The sequence below is a fragment of the Lactuca saligna genome, chromosome 7 (genome assembly GCF_052625555.1).
Source record: "Lactuca saligna cultivar CGN05327 chromosome 7, ASM5262555v1, whole genome shotgun sequence".
Classification (NCBI taxonomy): Eukaryota; Viridiplantae; Streptophyta; class Magnoliopsida; order Asterales; family Asteraceae; genus Lactuca; species Lactuca saligna.
Window position 1 is genome coordinate 109977234 of NC_136423.1, and position 15458 is coordinate 109992691.

The 15458-nt window shown below is 34.4% G+C and overlaps 1 protein-coding gene across 1 annotated transcript; it reads right to left on the minus strand.

Annotated features, from left to right (window-relative positions):
* Positions 1–4141: 4141 nt before the first annotated feature.
* LOC145007143 (secreted RxLR effector protein 161-like) lies at positions 4142–6944 on the minus strand. Its single transcript, XM_078966127.1, has 2 exons — positions 6469–6944; positions 4142–4283 (listed from the first exon to the last, which is right to left on the minus strand). The coding sequence occupies exons 1-2, from the start codon at positions 6942–6944 to the stop codon at positions 4142–4144; spliced, it is 618 nt and encodes a 205-aa protein (XP_078822253.1).
* Between the last annotated feature and the right edge of the window lie 8514 nt (positions 6945–15458).

Consider the following 15458-nt stretch of genomic DNA (forward strand, 5'->3'; position numbering starts at 1 on the left):
TCCCCTTTGTGTTGGGCTGAGGTGAGTGAGACCCAGTTAGCTAAAGGACGAGTTCCTGACAGCACTCTCACAGGTCTGGAGATCATTCGGGAAATGACAGAGAAGATCGTTTAGATTCGTGAACGGTTGAAAGCCTCTAGAGACCGACAGAAAAGCTACGCAGAAAAACAAAGGAAGCCTTTGGAATTCCAAGTGGGAGACCGCGTTCATTTGAAAGTCTCACCCTGGAAGGGCTTGATACGCTTCAGAAAACGTGGGAAGCTCAATCCAACATACATAGGGCCTTTCTAGATTATCGCTAAAATCGGCCCTGTAGCTTACAAACTCAACCTACCCTGCGAACTTAGTAACATACATTCTACTTTCCACGTCTCGAACTTGAAAAAGTGTCTATCTAATGAGACTCTTGTAATCCCACTCGACGAGATCGAGATCAACAAGAGCATCAACTTCGTGGAAGAACCTATAGAGATCATGGACCGAGAGGTCAAGCAAACGAAACAAAGCTGTATCCCGATAGTGAAGGTTCGTTGTAACGCCAAACGAGGACTGGAATTCACTTGGGAGTGCGAGGATCAAATGAAACTAAAATATCCTCAACTTTTTGCTTAGTTATTTGTAACAAGATATTACTTAAACTATAATTTCGAAAAAAAATTCCCTCTAACTAGGGGATGATGTGACAACCCAAAATTTCTATCTTACACAAACCTTACATTTCAATCTAGTAAAACTTACTTATGCTAACTTTTAGCACTTTTAGTGTCCGTTTGAGCATTCTGAGCTTTAATACATCAATGAATTAAGTGAATGAATGTGTTAGTTAGACTTGTAACTGAAGAGATTTGTAATCGAGTTTAAAGATCAATTTATGTAAGAATTAAAGAAAAAGAATCACGATGAACAAGAGAGTAAATATAATCTTTTATCAGCTCATATTATGTTTTCTGATTTACAGAGTATAACAGAATTCTCTGTAAAGTGTGTGAAAAGTCTCTCTTTCTCACATTGTACAGACTCCTATTTATAGGCGTACAAAAGCATAATAAACTACTAAGGACTAGACATTAAAGCTTAGATAAAATGCCTTAGTAATTATAACGTTACATTCGAAGACACAACTTACGAAGACTAACAATCCTTCGTAACAAAAACTATACTTCGACATATTACAATACAAACACTAACAATCTCCCCCTTTGGAATAAAGTTCGAAGTCTTCACGAAGTAGTTATATAGCATACATCAATACCCTTCGAATTTCCATGTACCAAGAGATAACTTTCTTTATCTCCTTCTTGTCCCCTTCTGAATTCTTCTTGCAATGATTCATACGAACAATTAAGTTCGTATATTGCGAGTTTGTATATCTTTCTACTTCAGAAGTTTGAAACAAGAATCTCTTGGCCTTTCCAGCTTTGTCTTTTCCAGCGAAGACTATCCCCAAAGGCTTTAAACAAATTTCACCGTCTTCGAATTTCTTCAATTCCACCTGCTTCTTTGTAGGAGCCATTGGAACAGTGATGTCAATGCCTTTGACAATAGCAAGCTCGATATCAGTTTGAGCTAGGCATTCGAAATAATTTTCTAAGAAAACTTTTATATGCCTACACCCAAGACTGAAGACATCAGGTTCTGTTTCTTGACGATAAGAAAAGGACTTGTCTTTGAGAATCAACGCAGTATTGATGAGATCGTAAGTGTTCATCAACGGAAAGTCAGGTATGGTGAACTCTTGTATCTTTCCACTTGCTCTTGATACAATATATTTCAAGTTCTCAAACTTTCCTTCAAATAAGACATCCCTTTTTATGGATATCACCTTCTTAATCTTCTCTGAATACCAGACTTCTTCTTGAGCTTTAGCTAACACGGCATGAAATCGAATTTTCATCTTCTTTCCTTCTTCGACATCCATATTCTTTGACTCTGCTTTAAACTATGGCATGATGAACATCATCTCATTAATTGGAAAGTCGAGTTGCCCATAATCAGCGGAGTAAGATGCTTTTGAAGAATGGCTTCGAAATGAAGAAATTTCTGAGATAGATACTCTTGAGAGATAATCGAAGAAGAGGATTTCGAAGATATTTCTTTGAGTTCCTTCATTAGATTCACCAATTCTCATAAATGTTGAGCTTATGTTGCTGACAGAGAAGTCATATGTGATTTGAGCGGTTCAAACCTCTTAACCCACTGAACAACGGCATCACAAATGATGTCAATCTTCTGATGTGCAGAATCATACCCCTGGTTAAGAGTTTGAACTTCTTTCGTCATTTCTTCACGAAGTTCTCTAATCTGCATATTCACATCCTCTCTAACCTTCTTCACCTCCTGTACGAAGAGCACATGACGCTCCTTCGTAACCAGCCTAAAATCTTTAACTTCCTTCAAAAATCAGTTCTTAGAAACTTGATTCTATTCTCAGTAGAACTATCAGACTGATCAATTTTTTCTAAAATTCGGCTTTCTAAATCACGAATTAGCTCTGAATTCTTCGATAGCAGCCTGTTTTCCATCTCTTTCATCAATGAATCAACTTGCAAAAGATTGATTCCAGCATTTCCGACATCTGCTTGAGATTGTAAGATTGAATTCAATTTGGAATTCAAAATCTTGAACTGCTTCATCGTCATTATCATATGATCCGGGAAATCTTCTTTTGATTTATCAAAAGAAAGATCTTCGAAAGTTCCCCCAAACCCTTCCTTGTCAGTTTCTTCATCAATTGCCATTGTTTCAGCAATAGGTGATAAAGATTGTGGTGGTTCAGTGGACTGTGTTGAAAAAATTATAGTGAAGGGTTGATTCATGATAGATTGGAATGTAGGAGAATCGATGGTAGAAGTAGCCTGTGGTAGAGTCATTGATTCTAGAATCTTGACATCAGCAGGTTTCGAAATCTCAGTAGATTGAAAGATTTCAACTTCTTTTGGAATATCCGCTTCAGGGGTTTTAGGCACAAGTTCTTCATCTTCGACAAGTTTGGGTTTCTTCAAGATCTTTTCCATTTCTTCATCCCTTCTCTTATTCGAAGATGGAGACACAGGAGCTGGAACTTCACGAACTATAACCCCTTGGTGAGTAACCTGCGTTTTCTTCACCAACTGAGACTTTCGCTTTATCTTGACTCTTCGAAAAACTCCCGTCTTCGAAGGAATCGTTTCCTTTGATGGAGAGGCTTCAATTACTGGAGTATCAGAAACTGATGTCAAGACCGGAGACACCTTTTCAACAGTTGAGGAAGGACCAATGAGTGCTTGATGTTGGTCGTCTTTTAATTCTTTTTCCGAAGAGCCCCCTTTCACCTTCTTGGACTTCTTCGTCTTTTTGGTGGCTTCTTGTTGTAACTTCCCAGTCACAACTGTTGTGTCAATTGATTGTAAGTATGACACCAACACTTTGTTTGTAGGATCCACCTTCTTTAACATTGCATCTGGAATTCTGGCTATTGAGGTAAAAAATTTCGGATCGTCACGTACTTCCTTCGGACTCCCATACATGTGGAATACAGCTTTTTCTTCTGAATCAGGTACCTCGATCTTTTCCTTCTGATATACATATTGGACAATCAAACTCCAATATCTGGCACAAGAAATTCCCTGTTTAGCACTCGTCTTCGTAATGCTTGTAATAAACTCGGTCCACAACTGCTCAGAGTAATCCACCTGTAAGTCATAGTAAAGCCCTGCAACCATTGTATATACCTCCATTCTACCTTTGTCTAAGCCCATCGTTCTTCCATTAAGACACCTGAGGAAGATGCCAAATAAAAAATTCCAAATAGTTGGTAGACCTGACTTCTTGAAATCACTTATACGTGTCAATGGAGGTTGGTGACCCACTCACTGAACATGTATATTACTTGCAAAGACGTGAGTTCATCGTATGGACCAGAATTTGGAATTCCCAAAATCTTGCAAAACAATCTTTTGGAAACCCTAATTCGTGTATCAGTAACCATGGTGAATTCCACACACCCAGTTTCTTTGTTGTAAGAAGCTGTAGAACCGGCCTTCGATAACCAAGACATTGGGGCAGCAAACGATTGGAACATGGCCTTAGACAGAACAGAGTTCTGTAAAGCAACCACCAGCATCTTTAGTTCATCCGGATATTTCGACAAATCTGATTCTACTTAATAGTTTGAACCCTGGATCTTCAAGATTGGAACACTGATAATCTCGTCAGTGGTTGGTGATGAAGTATCTGCCATTGTAGATGAGTTGAAGAAAAGAACTGTGTGAAGAAGATGATTTGCAGAGAGAGTTTTTGATTTTCTGAAGAAGATGATTTGCGTAAAGGATTATGAAGTTGTAACGTTCCCTTTTATATGTAACCCTAGAATTTTTGAATTTGAAGTGGGATGCATTAAATGCTTGCTGACATGGCACCTTGAAACCCGGAATGCACTCATCAAAAAGTAACAATCGTAACTGTCAATACGCCGTTCACGCTTATCCTACATCATACGTCATCAAGAGATAGGACCGTTTGGTGTTCCCCAAACAAATTGTAACCGTCGGATGCCTTCGGAATGGAGGTCAGGCTCTTTCACTTTGAGGTTTAAAAAGCGAAGTCATTTGCCAGAGTTTCGAAGTCATCAGTTTAAGTTGGTGTTACTCAAACCTCAAGGATTTCGTGTGTGTTGTGTGCCAACAGAAATTAGATGAGAAGCAAAGAAAAAAAAACTTATGAAAACTCATGATGTCAATAATTTCTTTGACATAAAAGCAATGTTATCCCAGGCAAAGATATCTTCGAAAATTATCAAGAGAGATAATTGATAGCTTATTTGGTTTCCCGTGAAATACAATCGATAACTTGTACAGAAGTTTCGAAGGGTTTCTTTTATTGGACACAATTGGTGGCTTCGAAAATTTTGTTACATATCAACCTTAAAATAAGGTGAGTAATTGTAAACAAAATTAGTTGTATGACCAGTGTAGTCAGTGACAACTTGGTTGCGAATGATATTCAAAGTAACAAAGATTTTGAAAATATACTCACACGGAAATCATATTCATAAAAAAATTATGCTGGATCTATTTGGGAGCAAACATCGTAGTTTTCGAATGTTTGATTAAGATCACTCAAAAGAAATGAATATGATTTGGAGTATAAAAGGTACTGAAGCAAAAACTTCGTAAGATCTGGAACATAGTCCCCCGTCAATTCCTTAAAGGTGTTGGAATTTTGGGTTTCACTTTCATCACGGTCTCATGATGTTAGATCTTAAACACAGAATTGTGATTTGTCTAGGTTTTGATTTGTTTGACCAAATACCTCAAGGACAAATCTTTTTCAAAAAAAAAATTGGATTAAAAGAATTGTTTAGTTTAAAAAGATTGGATAAGAATCGAAGTGTACCTCTGTTATAATGGACAAAACAGAAAACTCTTAACTCATTTGAGAAGAGTAAGGTAGCTCGTTTTGACTTATGCGAATATAAGCCTTTTTGGGAAGAAATTTTCTTGAGATATTTTCATTAAGGCTTTCTTGACACACATAGAGTCATGTTGAGGCTTTTGGTCTACATACAACAGCATGCTTCTAGGGACTTCCTAACTAGTTTGTAAAAAAAATTTAATACATTCCCATAGAAACACAAATGTATGACCTCTTCGCATTATTACACTGTATTAAATTCTCAGCACACATAGTTTGATGAACAAAGAAAACAAAAATATTTTTGTGATTTTCGAATTTTTCAAAACGAAAGAACAAAAATTAAATTCTTTTTGGATTTTTGATTTTTCAAAATTAAAGAATAAAAATAAAATCTTTTTGGATTTTTGATTTTTCAAAATTAAAGAACAAAAATAAAATCTTTTTGGATTTTTGATTTTTCAAATTAAGAACAAAAATACAATCTTTTTGAAAATTAAAGAACAAAAATTAAGGAAAATATTTTTGATTTTTCAGATTTTTCAAAAATTTTAAAACAAATCTAACCTTAGTTGAAGTGTGTTGAAAATATCCTGAATACGAAGCATTCGAAGCGTTGACTTGAATAGTAACCTCTGATGATTTGTTAGAAACTTCCGAATGCGAAACGTTCGAAGCGTTGACCATGAACAGTAACCTATGAACACTTAATCATTCTTTCCACCCATTCACCAAATGACTCAGACTATCACCCTTCGTTTTTAGTGGTCTGAAGTGAATTTCCATCAATCATTCCCAAACCGTCTAATATCCGAAGAAACGCTTTTTCATCCAAAGCCTTTGTAAAAATATCTGCTAATTGATCTGTTGTTTTCACAAAATGAACTTCAATATTGCCTTCTTCAACATGATCTTTGATGAAATGATATCGAAGAGCAATGTGCTTTGTCTTTGAATGCTGCACAGGATTATGACGAATTCTTATTGCACTTTGTGAATCACAATATAAAGGAATCTTTTTCATATTAATTGCATAATCTCTTAATTGAATTTGAATCCAAATTATTTGTGATGTACAAGCAAGCTGCAGCAACATATTCAGCTTCAGCAGTTGATATTGACACACATGTTTGCTTCTTCGATTGCCAGCTGACCAGCTTTCCATCTAGCAATTGATACCCACCAGTTGTGCTTTTACGATCAAGACTACATCCTCCAAGATCCGCATCTGAATAAGCTTGGACAAAGAACCCTGTTTTCGAAGGATACCACAATCCTAACGAAGTAGTGCCTTTTAAGTATCTGAAAATATTCTTTACTGTTGTGAGATGTGGTTCTCGTGGATTTGATTGATACCTACCACAATTACAAACCGAGTACATAATATCAGGTCTACTTGCAGTTAAATACAATAAAGACCCAATCATGCTTCGATATAAAGTAATATCAATAGTAGATTTATCTAACGAAGGAGTTAGCTTTATGCTCGTTGCCATTGGTATTCGTAACCTTGTGCTATTCGTCATTCCAAACTTTTCCAACAGATTCTTCATGTATTTCTCTTGATTGATGAATACGCCTTCCCTAGTTTGTCTAATATTTAAACCCAAAAAATTACTAATTTTGCCCATCATACTCATTTCAAATTTGTTGTTCATCAAATCTTCGAATTCTTTAGATAAAGCAGGATCAGTTGAGCCAAAAATTATATCTTCAACATAAATTTGAACAAGCATCAGATGATTCCTAATTTTCTTTCGAAATAAAGTGGGATCAAATGAACCTTGTTTAAATTTAGATTGCTTCAAAAATGATGTAAGAGTTGCATACCATGCTCTTGGTGCTTGTTTTAACCCATATACAGCTTTATTTAAAATATAAACATGATCAGGATGCTCAGAGTTTATAAAACCTGGAGGTTGTTCAACATATACTGTTTCTTCGAGTTCTCCATTTAAGAATGCACATTTGACGTTCATTTGATAAACATCAAAATCTTTATGAGCTGCAAAAGCCAGAAAAATACGAACAGCCTCGAGTCTTGCAACAGGGGAAAATGTTTCTTCGTAATCAATTCCTTCTTGTTGAGAATAGCCTTTACCAACAAGTCTGGCCTTATTTCGAATAATGTTTCCATCTTTGTAAGTTTTATTTTTATAAATCCATTTAAGTCCAACAACTGACACATCCTTAGGCTCTGGAATTAATCTCCAAACCTTGTTTCTTTCGAATTTAGACAATTCAGCTTGCATAGCAACAATCCAATCAGAGTGTTCCATTGCATTCTTAACTGTCTTTGGTTCAATTTTGGAAATAAAAACATTAAACATGCAATACTCTTGATGATTGTTCAGTACCTCATTTCGTGCATGAAGTTGTGCTCTCGTCATGATTCCTGCTTGTGGATCACCAATAATTTGATCCTTTGGATGATTTCTTGTCCATTTATCCAATGGTGGATAATTAGGATCAAAATCCAAAAGTGCATCTTCGAACATTACATCTGTTTCTGATCCATTTATAGAAATAGAATCATTAGCATCATCAAAATGTTCTTCTTCAAGAATTGGATCATTCTCTCGTATCTGCTCCCCCTCAATGATTGACTCTGATTCGATATTTTTCTCTGGTTCATTGATCTGTTCTTCTTCATTAAGTTGCTCCTCTTCGACACTAACATTTGTTGACATGTTATCTCTTTCATTATAAGGCTCCCCCTCAACAAAAGTATTTGATTCCAAGTTCTCACCCTCCATTTGATCATCTATTTGTTCATTTGTGTTTTGATTCAAATTCGAAGTTGAATCATTATTATACTTCGAATTTTCTGATGTTTGATTATCAGTTGCCTTTCTTTCTGCATCTATTGCTTGATCTGAAATACCAAAAATCGAATCATAATCAACATCATTCATTTCAATTGAGTCATTTATATTTGAAGAATTTTGCAAAATAGGATAATTCACAAATTTATGATTTGACTTTTTAATATAATGATCATCAAATGTCAAATTAAAAGTTTCTTCCACTTTGCGAGTTCGCTTATTTAATACTCTATAAGCAACTGAATTGTGTGAATATCCCAAGAAAATTCCTTCATCCGCTTTGGTTTGAAACTTCGACAAATTATCCTTGAGATTCATTATGAAACACCTGTATCCAAAAACATGAAAAAATTTGACATTAGGTTTTCGATTATTGATGATTTCATAAGGAGTAACATTAAACCGTCGATTAATGAATGATCGATTTTGAGTAAAGCATGCTGTTGAAACAGCTTCAGCCCAAAGATATTGAGGTAGATTCGAAAAAGCCAACATTGTTCTTGCAGCTTCACATAATGATCGATTTTTTCTTTCAACTACACCGTTTTGTTGTGGTGTATAAGGAGATGAAAAATTATGTGAAATTCCTTTTTCCACCAGAAATGTATCGAAGACATGATTTTTGAATTCAGTTCCATGATCACTATTAATTTTTCGAACTGTTTTTCTCAATGAAACTTCCATCTTTTTGATAAAATCAATCATCACTTGTGGAACATCGGATTTTAACCTGAGAAAATAAACCCACGTGAATCTTGAAAAATCATCTATAATTACCAAAATTTACCTTTTCTTGTTAAGAGTAGCAACTGTTGAAGGACCACATAAATCTATATGTAGGAGTTCAAGAGGTTCAACAATCTTCGAATCTATTGTGATTGGGTGACCTTGTTTATGTTGTTTTCCTACTTCGCAAGCTGCACACAAACTATCATTATCATATTTAAGAATAGGTAAACCTCTTACCAGATCTTGTGTGACAAGTTTGTTGATGTTTCGAAAATTGAGATGTGATAATCTCCTGTGCCATAACCAGCTAACATCAGCAGCAGCCTTCGAAAGTAGACACACAGCAGGTTTGCCTACAATAGGAACAATATCCAATATAAACATGTCACCTTTTCTTTTTGACTTCAGTAACACTTCCTTAGTTTTGATATTCGAAATAACACTTCCTTCTTCATTAAAAAGAACTTGATTGCCAGTACCCACAACAAGTTGTGAAACACTTATCAAGTTGTGTTGCAAACCTTCAACAAATGCAACTCTGTTGACAGTAAAATTTCCATTTGTTATTTTCCCATAACCCTTGACTTTGCATTTGTGATTATTACCAAACTTAACCACTCCTCCATTTTCTAGACTTCGAAAATCATGCAAGTTTTCCTTCTTTCCAGTCATGTGACGTGAGCAACCGCTATCAATGTACCATTTGTTATCATATTGCTCGTCACAAAGTACCTGCAATTATTGGAAAATTTTAGGTACCCAAGCTCTGTTGGGTCCATTCATATTAGGTTTATGATTCAGTTGTAAGTTACAACCATTAACCCAATCATATACTTTGTTTTTGAAACTATCAATAAATCTAACATTTTCATTCGAAGGGTCAGATATATGAGTTTTTATTATTTTCATATTGTGACTAACTTCACCCTTCGAATCTTGAGTTTGTGATTCTTCTCTTTTTGCTTTTGAAACCGGTTGCCAAACTTTAACTAATATATTTGACTCTTTGGATGATGAACTTCCATTTGTTGAAGGATTAGCATATTTGTCATATGCTTCTTTTATCTGTTCTTTCGAATATTTGCTTGATTGATACATTTTTCCTTTTCCTTCCAACCAATGATCAATATTTCTCCTTGTTGTTATACCTTTTGCATATGAAACTCTATCAGCTTGTTTCTTTAAAGAATTATAACATTTTGCTGAATTTGGAACATAATCAACTTTTGGTTTTGAAAAATATGATTCATGATAAGATGTATTGCTTTGAACCTTTGAAGTTTGATTTTCAACCTTTTTCTGAAAAAAATTTCTTGGTATTGTAGATTTTATTTCTTTGAAAAATTTTGAATTTTTATTTAAAAACAAAGCACTTTTCTCTTCAAAAATTTGAGATTTTTCTTTAAAAACTTTTCTTCTTTTTGAAAATTTTGTTGATCTCATTTTTGATGGTTCAACAATTTGCCAAAAAATTATTTTTCTCGCTTGACGTTTCGAAAGATTATTCTCCTTTGAAAAATTTTCAACTTGATCTTTAAATTCTTTTGAATTTAGTTTTATTGCTTTGTTAATTGTTTTAACATCATTTTTAACATCTTGTTTTGAATACATATTTGCATTTGAAACAACTTCTTCTTTTTCAACTTTTGACTTTTCAATCCAAACTCTTTTATGTTTATGATGTTGAAATTTATATGAATTCTTTGTAAGATTATTCTCAACTGTACTTTGATTTGAAAAGAATCCTTCATTTGACGTTTGCTTATTGTCTTCTTCCACCATCTTTTTGAATTCAGGTTTTACATTTTCAACATTCCCTGTTGTTACGAAGACTTGATTTGGAAACACAACATCATCAGTGCATTTGAAGATTGGATATGCAACAGTGTTTGATTCAAGAATATGAGCACCTTTTTCACTAAGAATTTTCTCAAATTCTTGTGTATCCAAATAGACTTGATCAACAACCACTCGAGGAATTTCAATTTCTTTCGTCTTTTGAATTGACTTCGTATTTGAATTTTCCTCCTCATTGTCACTATCATCCGTTTGACTCTCATGTATTTCCACAAACTCCATATCACAAACTTTCGAAGTTGAGGGTTTATTAGTTTCAATTTTCATTAATAAATCTTCACATTTTTCTTTCCCTTTAAATGAATTTGCAACATTTATGACAGACAACTATGAACAATCTAGATCTTCTAAATCACTAATTTCACTAATATTATCAGAATTATCTTCAATATTAGCAATATTAGTTTCACTATTGGATGTAGAATTCTCAGTCTTTTTCAAAATTCGAAGTTGTTCTGATTTAGTTAAGGTTTCATTTACAATTTTTACTAAATCATCAGCATCAAGATAATCTTCGACTTTTGCAATTCCATATCTAAATCTATCATCTGGAATTTTGTTAAAATCTGAGATTTCTTTTTCACAATCATATGAAATACTATCAACCTTAGCTCTATCATAAGCTAAAAAAGGTAGTAATTTTCTATGTTGTTCCTTACTAATTTCACATGAATGATGTAACTCAGTTAATTTTCCATATAATCTTTTTGTTGAATTACAAAAGATATTTCTCTGGGCTAACAACAAATTTATTTCTTTTCCTAACTTTTCTCTATCTTCCATGATATTTGACACTTGTAATTCTAAGTAATCAATTCTAGTGATTTTTGAATCCAGCATTTTTCTTGTCTCTAGTAATTGTTCACTTAACTTTTTGGCTTCACTGCTAGCAGACAAAATGATTGAATCAAAGTAAATAACAGTTTCATCAAAAGATACTAACTCAGAATTATATGCAGAAACTGGAATGTTAAAAGATTCAAGAATGTTACGTACCTTAGTAGTCATAGGCGACTTGTTAGTAGACTTCGAAACGAAGCATTGCCCACACACTTCGTCAGTCTGTTCATCATCTGAATCTTCTTCCATTTTTGCATACATGGCTCCATGAGTTAGATTTTTCATTTCTTCATCATCTGAACCTGAAGACCATATTTGATATGTGTCGTCTGATTAATTTTCTCCATGAGCCATCAATGACAAATTTTTTGCATTCCTCTTGACTACCTCCAGTTTCTCTGTGTAGTAAGCTTCATCTTTTGTTTTATTCTTCTTTTCTTCCTTCTTTCTCAACAAACAATCCACAGCCAAATGATTTGCTCCATAGCAATAATGACAATTGATTCCTGTATCACCTTTCAATTGCATCTTCATTTTCTCCATCTCATTCTTCGGATCTATCTTCATATTTGTTTTCTTCTCATCCAGTTTGTTTTTGTTCTCAAAGCTTCCCTTCGAATCTGATGAATTATTTGGATTAAAAGGTTTCTTAAAAAATTTCTTTACCCTATTGTTTGTGTAAAAAGCAACTGCCTCATCATTAGAATTCATCAGAAAACCTTCGTCTTCATCAAACTTTGTTTTATCAATTTCTCTTTCTGAGACCTTGGAAACTAGAGCCAAAGGTCCACCAAGACTTGTTACAACTTCTTCAGCTATTTCATTAACTTCATTTTCATGAGATTTCAATTGATTGTATAAGTCATTCAAAGTCGAAGTATCAAAACTTTGTTGATTTTTCACCATCATACTCACACTCCTCCACTCCTTTCGAAGTCCCATCACAAATATCAAATTGTACTCCATTGATGACCTGATTATACTATAACGATTACAACGATAGATTAACTCGTTGAACCTATCGTAGTATGCTTCAATTGACTCATTTTCTTTTTGTTTAAAGTCTTTGAGTTGCACCAGACATTGTTTTACAGATGTGATTTTCGTCTTTTCACTTCCTTGAAATTTATCTTTGAGATTGTTCCAGATGTCTTTAGCTGTTTTGCAAGTTCTGACATAATTGTACACAACAGGAGGTAATGCACCTCTTAATTCTCTCATGCATCTCTTCTCTAGACGTTTTAAGTGTTCGGTTTGATTATCAACTTCTGAACTGCTTGAAGACGCTCCGATTGGCTGAACTTGTGCAGGTTGATTAACATCTCCTGTGATACACTTCCATAAATCTTCATCCAAACCGTTCAAGTAATCTTCCATACGATCTGCCCATTGATCATAATATTCTGGAATAAGCATTGGAATTTTTGTGGATGATCCAAGCAAATGAGAAAATGAAGTCATCGAATTAAGATTGAATGACGCCATTGTTGTACGGACAAAAACTTCAAAATGAAACTTGACTTTTGAGAATTATGAAAATCAAATTGTATAATTCAATTCAGAATTACACAAAGAACACTCGATTAACAAAATTTTTTGCATAATCAAATCCTAAATTGAGATCTAGATGAAAATTTCAAATTCAAAAAGGACGGAAACTTTTTGAATCAAACAGTAGATTCAAAAACCTTTTTGATTGAATGAAAATCAGATCACAGAAAGGATTCCTGCTCTGATACCAATTGAAGAGATTTGTAATCGAGTTTAAAGATCAATTTATGTAAGAATTAAAGAAAAAGAATCACGATGAACAAGAGAGTAAATATAATCTTTTATCAGCTCATATTATGCTTTCTGATTTACAGAGTATAACAGAATTCTCTGTAAAGTGTGTGAAAAGTCTCTCTTTCTCACATTGTACAGACTCCTATTTATAGGCGTACAAAAGCATAATAAACTACTAAGGACTAGACATTAAAGCTTACATAAAATGACTTAGTAATTATAACGTTACATTCGAAGACACAACTTACGAAGACTAACAATCCTTCGTAACAAAAACTATACTTCGACATATTACAATACAAACCCTAACAGTAACCTGCCAAACAAACCTTGGACCATCAAAAGAGGATTCACGAACAAACACTTGGGTTTACGGCCGGAAACTCCAAGTGGCCGTTAACCCCTTGTATAAAGGTGACACTTAGCCATTTTTCCTTTCATTCTTCACTTCTAAGCTAGAGAACTCGAGTTTCTCTCCCAAGGATCTTCATGATTTCCTTTCAATCTTCACAAATGTAAGAAAACTCATCCATCTTTGTGTTGATTACATCACTTCTACTTGATTCACCTTTGAATCTATCCACAATTCCATCTTTTATGCTTAGATCTTCATGATCCTTAAGAACACCAAGAACACTTGTGTGTTTTGGGTCGAAAACTCCCTTTCTTAGCCTTCAAACTGTAAGTCCTTAACCCCTATACATGTTTATAAGTTAGTATTATGAGTTAAGGGCTTGAAAACATCAAAAATCAACCAACTAAGGGAGTTTATGGCCAAGGCAATCTCCCTTGGCCGTAAACTCTAATAACGGGGGCAAAGTTGCCCTACATTCCTTCCTAAGGCTTCGAACTTAGCCTAGAACACCTTCCCATTGAACTTAGGACCTTAAACATCGAATTGGTACAATAGACCATGGGTTTACAGTCGTAAACCCATAAGGACCACAAACCCTTGGCTGTAAACTCATGGAGAGTTGGTCCTTGGGCCGTGAACTCAATAGTAAAGCCATACAACCCTTAACTGCAACCCTATGATCTTATAACACTTGATTTAAAATGTTTCCCATGTTCTAGGGTGTCTTTACTTTCTTAATTAGTGTTATAATCACTAATTAGATGTGTATATGTGTATTTATATGTTAAATAGGATTAGTGTGTGTGTCCAAGTCCTCACTTGACACCTAGCACCTTATCCAGTACTTTCATCCAAACCACTAACTACAGGTGATTTCATACCCCTTAATCAACCTTTTAAATGATTTTAAATGCTTTTAGAGGGGATACAAATATCATAGTTATTATATCAATCACATGTGATTAATAACTATCAATTGATGGATTTACTATACTTTCAAACTGTTTTACCAAACAAATGACTTCAAACTGCTTATCAAACTATTTTGCATGTGAAACTCTTTATCATATTCACTTTTGTATACCAAACCTTTCTTTTACAGTTTTCAAACTTATATATTGTTAAAACCATGTCTATTACATATATAGTTATATAAGTAAGGATTGAAGGCCTTAGGATTGCCAACTCACTTTATTTCATGTTCCTTGTTTGGTTGTGGACTTAGAGTACCCTATTGTTTGTCTGAGTGTCGTTGGTTTATTAGTTATATATTATGTATATATGTATAGATTGTAACACCCCAAAAATACGAGCTAAAAATTTCATTTTTGAAAATATATATTTAGCAAAACATTCGAATAAAAACGTTTACTAATCATAACATTTTATAAAAATAACGCATGTCTGGAAAACATTTCATAAAACATAATAATGTCAGAGTAAAAATCCCTAGGAAGATCTCATGATGCGGAATACGAAGCATGTGTGTGATGGGCCGCTACCGTGCCAGCTCTTTCCCGTTCGAAGAAGAGGTACCTGAAACCAAAACTGAAAACTGTAAGCACGAAGCTTAGTGAGTTCCCCCATCGTACCGTATACCATACAATCACATATCATACATATTGCCAGGCATTTCTGGGGTGCCCGACCTACCCGATACGTCCATTCTGGGGTGC

What these genes read in the sequence shown, in the direction of transcription:
- LOC145007143 (XM_078966127.1), bottom strand. Translation starts at nt 6,944, where the DNA reads ATGAAGAATCTGTTGGAAAAGTTTGGAATGACGAATAGCACAAGGTTA. An exon ending in TATGTTGCTGCAGCTTGCTT is followed by an intron (nt 4,284 to 6,468) that starts GTACATCACAAA and finishes CATCTTCTTCAG; the next exon opens with AAAATCAAAAACTCTCTCTG.